Source organism: Merops nubicus, unplaced genomic scaffold (assembly GCF_000691845.1).
Source record: "Merops nubicus isolate BGI_N331 unplaced genomic scaffold, ASM69184v1 scaffold10536, whole genome shotgun sequence".
In the NCBI taxonomy this organism is placed as follows: Eukaryota; Metazoa; Chordata; class Aves; order Coraciiformes; family Meropidae; genus Merops; species Merops nubicus.
This window is the reverse complement of record NW_008615623.1, coordinates 79,825-88,731: the sequence shown is the minus strand read 5'-3', so window position 1 is coordinate 88,731 and position 8,907 is coordinate 79,825. Positions and strand designations below refer to the sequence as shown.

At 36.1% G+C, this 8,907-nt stretch overlaps 1 protein-coding gene across 1 annotated transcript in view; it reads left to right on the top strand.

Annotated features, from left to right (window-relative positions):
• The first annotated feature begins 129 nt into the window (after window positions 1-129).
• Window positions 130-8,907, top strand: part of ATG10 (autophagy related 10) — an 82,128-nt gene continuing 73,350 nt past the window's right edge. Inside the window, exons 1-2 of the mRNA XM_008942581.1 lie at window positions 130-261; window positions 5,180-5,299. Coding sequence (XP_008940829.1) covers window positions 136-261; window positions 5,180-5,299 — 246 coding nt within the window. The 5' untranslated portion in view covers window positions 130-135. The remainder of the gene's footprint in view (window positions 262-5,179; window positions 5,300-8,907) is intronic.

Sequence of the window (8,907 nt, the reverse complement as noted above, 5' to 3'; positions counted from 1 at the left end):
TGTCGTTGTTTTCTTAAGAGCCCCTTCCCCCCCCCCCCCAGTGCTTTGTTATTTTACTGTTCAATTGCTATAAATCAGTGAAGGTTTTTAGTGTTCATTTCATCTGTCAGCACTAACATTTAGTTTGCTCTGCAGATGTCCTGTAGTATGGCAGGTGAAGAGGACTTCTTTTTGGAAGAAAAAAGATTCAAGCAGTACTGTGAAGAATTTATTAAACATTCACAGCAGATAGGAGATGGCTGGGAGTGGAGAACTAGCAAGGTAAAATAATCATAATATTAATTCTTAGATACCCTTGCTGAACTTTTTGAGCTGTTGAGAGACACCACAAGCTGGAACATCGTCTAAGAGAGGGCTTAGAACATGTGAAATAAATGTTGTTTTAAACAAACGGTCCAAGAACAAAACAGTGCATAGGTGGTTTACTTGAGTATTTAGGCTAGTGCAGGTATTAAGAAGGGTTTGTGAATCCAGAAACAACTGCTGGGGTGGCCAAGTGCCATTTGTTGTGTAACAAAAGAAATCACCTGAGATTATTTCTGTTTCGATCAGCAGAAGTCTTTAAGACGTTCTGCAGTGTTCATTTTATGAATTCCCAATGATGGGGAAGGTCACAGCTTTCAACAAGCCTTTTGAATTGTTGGCTATGCTGGAAATTGAATTAAAAAAAAAAAAAGGGCAGTTATTTTTAATCTTAACTGCTTATTTTTAATCTTCCAGTTGTTGGTAGCTGCACCGTGCCTACTAAGATGAGGACCCTTCTTTTATCAGAACTTTCCCTGTTTTGATACTTCAGATTCGTATCAATCCATCCTTTAACCCTGTTAGTGTGAAAGCAAAACATGTTGAGCTCCCTGACTATTTGACGTGTTTTCCAATATTTTAATCAGTCTTGTGGATCTCCTCTGAATCCTTGCCAGAATATAAAAATCCTTTTTTCTTCTGTGGGCAGAACTAGACAATGAATGCTGTATCATTGTGAAATTCAACCCTTCCTGCTCTGGGCAAGTGCTTGTTCTCTATCCAAGGATCGCTTTAGTCCTCTAAGCTGGAATAGCATATAGTCATTCCTGGAGATGTGCATCTTTGTATTTTGTATTAAAATACATGTTAGCTGCATACAGCACCCAGAACAATATGTCTGTATTAATGATCAATTCTCATTATTTGCTGCTTCCCCACAACTTTCAAACCTCACCAATAATAATTACATATTGTTTCTAGGTCATTAATCAAAATCTTAAATAGCGTGGGGCCAGGACTAGTCCCACAGGACCCCATTAGTATCACTTCTTTTATGATGATTCCCCATTTTTTAAGTTACATTTGAGATCTGTGAATTAATGATTGTTTCCATCCTTCAGTGTGTGTCAGATTAGTGTGAGATTATTTTAAATTTTTAATTTCCACTTATGGAATCAACAGTTATCTTAGGGAAGTCTGAGAATATATTGTTACGACTTCTGTGTTTATTAATGAAATGTCTCTTTTTAAGTTACCCTGACAAAATCTGTTTTTCTTAAAAAATAACAAAATTTACTTTGTATATTTATTTAATGAATTTTGTATGATATCTTCTGTTACTTTGCTTGGGATGATGTCAAGCTAATATGTGTATAGGTACGTGATTTAGCCAGTATTTAAATATATATTGATGTCATATATTGATATATGAAACTTCCACAGTGCTCAAAGACTTAAAGAAAATTGGCTGTTTTTACATACTGATTTAAAAATGCCTAGTAGTAGCCCCTTCATGCTGTTGTCCTGCTTAACCACTGCTGAAATTAAAACTTGTCATAGTTACAGCTTATGGCTATGTAATTTCTATTTGTTCTATAATAACATTAGAAGTATTTTGAATACTGGCTTTTTCTACTTCTAATACTACTGGTATTTTCCATCTAACAAAAGATCCACACTCTTCTAGGATTTCTTTTCACCAGACTTTTTGATGGGTGGACAATGTAGGTTTGCATGTGTTCTCTTGCTTCTCTGACAGGCTATCAGTAATGAATGATTTGGGATTGTCATTATCTGTGTATTTTGTCTTTTTGCTGTAGAAAAGTTACTGCTCTAGCTTTATTTTTTTTTATTTTTTTTTTTTAACTTTAGTGGCTCTAGTGATTTCCCATGCTTTCATGAATTTTGGGATTAAAAGTCATGCTTGTACTATCTTGAAATGCAAGAAGTCCTGGAGTAAATGTACTCCATCATTTCTGCATAAGTAGCTGTACATGAGCATTTGTAGCCCTTTTGTCACAGGTGAACCAGAATTTCAGTAAGAATCAGGGTCTCAGCCTTAGATGCATTCTGTTTAGAAGTTGTTAGAAGAGTGCAAATATTGGCCAAGTGTTACAATGCAGCCTTTCTTACAGGCAACCAGTTGAAACTTTAGATTTTGGTCCAAGGCTGTATTTGTGAGGATTTATTCAACAAAGAAAGATGCTCTGAGCCTCTATTGGGAATTTAATACATGGGTCAGAGTTTGAACTTTCTGTGAAATAAGAAGCTTTGCTGGAAATAGCAGAATGAGATAGATTTTTGTTCTCACATATGAAAAAATGGTTAGAGTTTTTTTTTTTAATGGGCCAAGTTGGCGACTTTGTGATCTTAGTGTGCGATAAAAACCTGGCCATTGAGACCCTCCACTTATAGTGTGTGCTCTGGGAAGGAAGCTTTTTGTTAACAAGATGTCTCATTGTCTTTTTGCTTTTTTTTTACTGGTATGTGTGTTGTGGGTAGTTTAGGGCACTCGATTTTGCTGATGTGATGTGCTTGGATCTCATTCCTTACTCACGTTAATAGACCCATTGATAGCAATAAGACCACACAAGGGAACCAGGCTTGTAGGACTGTGCTCTTCTGTTCCTGTGTTTTCTGTAGAGGTTAAATTTTGATGATAAAATACGCATTGCTTTTGTGGAACTGGCTCTTGTGGCAGAAGCTCTTGTGACCCAAGCAGAACCCTGTATTTAGATGTATGCAAAATGTCCTAAACTGTGCTATTTTTATAATCTGCTATTTTATTCCCTTGAAAGAAAGGTATAAAGAAGCGAAGAGCACCTCTACTGTGGGACCTGGTGGAGCTGTTGTTAGGGATGGATAGTTACATCCTGGCCATGAAGGCTGCCTTTTTTTTGTGCTTTGTGTTTGTTTCCTGTTCAGTTAGGTTAATCTATGTGATCACATCAAAGGCTGTATCAGTTCGCTTTCACTTACAATACTCACCAGAGAGCTGGAGTAGAAGTGGACTCCCTTTCCATGTTAATGGGATCAAAGCCCTCCCTGAAGTATTGATTTATTTATAGGGGCAGAAGTGTACAGGAGGCGTGACACTACAGAGAGTGCAACAGGAGGGATGCTTCTCTTTCCTGCCACCTCTCCTCTAGCTTCTGACAGGCAGCTATCAAACACAAAGGCTGCTAACTCCAAGTTTCCAGCTATCCATAAGTGTTTTTGCATGGCACTTAAATACTACAGAATGCAAAGGCTGTGGAGCTTGACTCCTCTTTGCTGACAGGAAGAACTGGTTCAGGGAGGTGAACGCTTTATCCAGCCCTTCTCTGCCAAAGCTCATTGTGCCTTGGGGCATTTTACCTCTGTGGGTGGTTGTAGTACTTTCTTCCCTGCTCTTAGGGGGATAAATACCAACCCAGGTAGCTCTGCTTGCACAAAACTCCACAAATAAAGGCTTGAGTGTTGAAGTAAGAGAGTAACTTTTGTATCACCAAGTTAGGCTTAAATCTTCTGTCACTGTTGTCCTCTTCATGCTGGATTCTTTACTGCATAGTTGGTTCTGCAGCTAGGACATCCAGCAAAGTTTGACAGCTTTGTCCTCTTGGTGAGTTTTAGTGAGAAAATAAGGTATGTAGCAGGAGAAGTTAAGAGGAAGATAATTGCTCATATGAAGTATGATTCATGCTTAAAAATTCATACACAAAAACACATGCAGAGAGCATTATCTTTTTTTTTTTTTTTTTTAAATATGTGAAACGATGAGAACAAACTAAACAAGTAGCCCATAGCAGATTTTATAGGTACATATATTCTACAGTGTCTTAAAGAGAGAGCTGGTGTGTCAGGATAAAACTCGTGTTGATTTAAAGATCAGAATACATGAAATAAGATATGTCAGCAATAAGAGGTTAACCAAAGAGTTAAACTATAGTTAAATTTGCAGCCTTGTCAAGCAGCTTTATGCTACATTAATGAATTTTGCAGAGAGACTGTTTTGAATAGAAACCTTCTTCATCAGATGTTGTGCATATGCTTTCTGTGTTTGTCTAAAATTGTACTGAAACAGCTAATAAAGGCCCAATTTATTTATTTTTGCCTTTAAGAAATAAGTTCTTAACATGGAACTGCTGTTCTTTGGGTGCTGGGTACTCTTTCTCCCTTTCACACTGTATGTCTTTCCAGCAATCTGTTATTAAACTTCTTCTTTTCTGACTTCTGATTAAAAAAAAAAAAAAAAGAAAAGTTCATATATGGATGCAGGTAGTCAGGGCATCAAGGGGAAAAAGCTCCTAAAACCTTCTCCTGCCACGCTGAAATTGCACAAGGGCCTTTTACAACAGTGGGCTCTGTGGGCTGGGAAGCAGAATGGTAAAAAGGGAGCTAAGAGAACATATGGCTTTGCCTGTTTTCTCTTACATTTCACCCTCAGAGGTGATCAAGAGAAGGGAAGAGGTTGTAATTCTGCATACATAAGTTCTGAAGTGTTTGGGTTTTTGTTTTTCAGGACTTTAGGAAGGGTAGAGGGGGAGCAGAGCAAAAATAGACCAACCTACCAAGAACTGGAAGTTGATACTGGTGTGAATACATTGCTTGAAATGTATGGATTAAAATCATTAACAGCTGCTCGTCTCCTCATGAACTTAGAGCACTGTCTTCCAGTTCTTTGGCTACCTGATCCAGGTAGCAGTTGTCTTATTCAATTAATAGTTACATCATATTTTATCTTTACTGTTCAGGTCTTTGGCTTCCTTTAACACCAAGAACTGATATAAGCTACCTATGAGAAGATGCTGAAAAGCATGCAGTCATCAGTGCCTATAAAAAGACTTGGATCTTATGCCTAAATACCATGCTCTGTTTATTTTCTAGAACAGTGATGGCATTTAGCATTTTGGTTATGGAATTTTTCTTTTTTTTCTTCCTTGTTTTCTGAACACAGGACCTTGGTGATGGTTATCTTAGTAAAACACACTTCCAAGTGAGAAACAGAAACACCCTACCAGATCTCAAGGAGAAAAACAATGATACCAATGAAAAAACATTATTTACACATGTTGAAGTAAGTACAGATTTTAAACTCTTTTGTTTATAAAATAAATAGTGAACATTAAGTCCCTCCAGAAAGATTTCAGATCTTAAGTTACCAGTGGCTTTTAATTATTCTTCCTACAGTTGTTCTCATTCAGGTGTGGGGCTATACTGATGATGAAAATTGGGAGGAAATGGAGAGGCTTCAGCATCTTTTATGCAGAGTTTTTCCTCAGGCAAGGGTAATATTTCTTTGCACATTGATTCACTCATGTTAAGGAAACTTCTTTTTTAATTGTGGAAAGAGATTAAGCATCAAGATTTTATTATCTTAGAGGTAAATATTAATTAAAAAATAAAGACAACTTTGAGGTTAATATTAATTTGAATTGATATTTACTGAATAAATAAGTTGTGTGCAAGATTTTTATACTTGGTGTATAGTTTTTTTACTGTGGAACTAACAACATACTGATCAATTTTTTTTTTTGAAACAGGTGGTAGGCAATAAAATAGATTTGGTGTTCTTGAAGGAGAATAAACTTCTTTTTTCCAGGAAATGAAACTTGTTCATTAAACTCCTAGTGAAATGAATAATTGTTTGCTTTTTTGATTCTGCATGAGACTTCCCGATTATTGACTAATTTTTTTAGCAGGAATTCACTCTTTTTTTGTTACCATAAATAAGAAAAGAAACCTGGCATTATAATTGACTGAAAGGAATGTGTTCTATATATTATAAACTGTTGAATAAATGGACATGGTATGTTTTCCAGTTAAATTTTTCTGCAGCAATTCATTTTCTTTTCTTCCTCAGCACACTGATTTTTTTTAATTGTTTTGTTTTCCACAGAGACTCTGTTGGAGGGTCTGAAATGAGTCTTCTTTTGGCCTGATTTCCAAAGGAAATGGCATTTTAAACAACCACGCTGTCTGTTAGTCTCTGATGTAGTCTTTTCTACTGATTTTTGAGTTCACTCAGAGGTTTCAGCTGTGTTTTAAAGAGGGGTAGATATCAAAAAGTATTTGGTTCTTAAAAATTCTGTGAAAGCAGATGTCTGGCTGGATGAAGATGACTTTTGCTGGCAGGTAGAATTCTGATCTTTATGTTCTGTTTGCCTCGTCGGTTCAAGTACAGGACTGGACAAAAGCAGCACCTTGGTCCCTCAGAGTGCAACGAGGAACAGCTAGGGTGGGGTTCATGTGACAGAAGTAAGCTGGAAACAAGACCTGGTTCTGTTACCAATAAGACAACTCATTTAATCCACTGAAAAAAAGAGAGAAAATTTCACAAGCCCAGTGCTGATACATCAGATTTTATACAAATTTGAATCCATATAATCTTTAGAATCATTACCTTGCATTTCTGTGGCAAGTACCAATTATAAGCATAGTATATAAATTGTTTGAAAGGCAGCTGAGGCTTTTTAAGTTTTCTTTTAATTTAAACTCTAGTGTTTCTTAAAATGAAGGCTAATATCAATGCATCAGAGGTTGTCACTTAATTGTCACTACATCAGTGTTTGTACACTCAGACTTGACTTTTAAGAACAGATTACTGTTTACATTCAAAACTGCTTTTGATGATTGTGACTTTTTAGTAATGAATTGAGACTTCATTACTGAGTGTATTTTAAAAGAAATCTTGTAAAAAATGAGCGAGTCCTTCTCGAAAGAAGTATTGGCTATAGAAAGTGTTGTAACACTAAAAAGGCATCAGAGCCCATAGCATACTGAAACAGAGTCTTTAATATACTGAAATAAAATAACAAACAGTCTTTAATGTACTGAAATGTGATTCCAGGCCAGAATCTGTGGTTTGTCAAGATATTAATAATTGTCTCTGGAAATACGGTGGAAGATTTCTGTGTTTTGAATCGTAGAAATGCCTAGGTCGGAAAAGGCCTGGAAGATCAGCTGATTCTCTTTGAGAAGGAGCCTTTGTTCTTGTTGCATAGTAGCACTAAACATGAAGAGGAAGAAGGAGAAGGGTCTTAGAAAAGTATGTAGGCTATAAGATATAACAGTATGCATAAGAAAAAAAAAATATTCACTGCCTAATAGAAATTATGTAAAATTTATATTCTTCATTAAACGGAGGGGTAGCCAGGCTGTTAAAGTGGTTTAGTATAGAAAATGAGAGAGAAGCACAGCAATAATTTGGAAGAAAAGATGTGCCATGGATACAAAAAGTAAAACTTCATATTTAACACTAAGCAGAAAGATGGAAATGATGGCTGTAGAGGGAATAAATTTGCTTAAGCAGAGCAGTACATGTATAAGATACATGTTCTTTTCCACAGGTATTGAAAGGGAAAGTCCTGTGGCACTGTTCTAACAGTCTGTTCTCTAAATAGGTTTTGTTTTTGTAAAAATACATGTTGCACCCATAAGTCACATGGTGTTACAGAGTTGCTGCAATCTCTCTCAAAAACTTGTTGAAATACCTTCTGATGGTTAGCGTTCAGCAAAAGTTGTGATCTTGTTTCAATATTTAGCATTCTTTTCCTTAGAAAAGGTACACATTTTATTTGTATACATTTGAAGTCTAGAGGGTCTCTAGAAAGAGTTTTAATTTATTTTGGAAAAACTGTGACCATTATCTGACAGTTGCCTGTTTCACAGTTTTCAGTTTCAGAATTACTCTTCTGCTCTAGATTTTTCTATGTTGTATCTCTATTGTTTGTCTCTTGCTGAGATACTTCCATCTGTCAGTAGTCTAATCTTCTCCTTCAGTGCTTCAAGATAATTAACTAGTAACAGCAAAAAAGGAAAAATAAGGAAATTAAGGTCCGAGTAATCAATATCCATTGTTAGGAGCAACCAGTGTTGACAAAAAGACAAGGCAAAGAAATGTGCTGTGGTATATGACAGGGCATAAGAGGCCTCAATATTTTTCTTTCCTGTTCCTGGGAATCCAGTTCAGAGATCATAAATAGAATGTTAGTTTTGGCAGGCAAGGTGAAATTAGGAGGAGGATTAGAAGACAGATTTTTGAAGCTGGGTGGAAATACAGGGAAATTGTCCATAGTGAGGATATAACTCCCATTTAAGTAATTGAACCAAAGACAGAGCAGGGGAGAGGTGTTGAAAAAAACCTATGTCCTGTTGTGGTAAAGAGTACAGTTAGGATGTTGAAACTGTAGAGAATCAAAATTATTACTGGTCCATTTTTAATCTGTGAAGATATACTAAAGTATAATGATACAGTACAGAAAATACACAGAATAGCTAAAGTAACTTTATTCAAATAGAAAACCAATTATCAGTTATCACATTATCAAGTATGCAAATCTTATGAGATCTCCATTGAACCTGATCAAACCATTTGAAAAGTTTATTTCAAGTCATTGGTCATACAGTTAATGTTTACAGCTTTCCATCTTGTTGTCTGGTATCTAAACATTTGCAGCCTTCTCAGTGAAGGAGTGGTGAGTAACTGTATTCTGGTCTTTTCTGCAGAGCAGTCTGCATTATGTGCTATGCTTGATTCCATTTATACAAGTTGTGTTTTCATCTGAAAACCAAGAATAAAATTCTGTGTGGGTTTCTTTCTGCTTATTTTAGATATCTGCAATATAGAGCTTGTCACTTAGATCTTTGTTTCAGCCTGAGGAGGTAAAACAGTGTTTTTGGGTA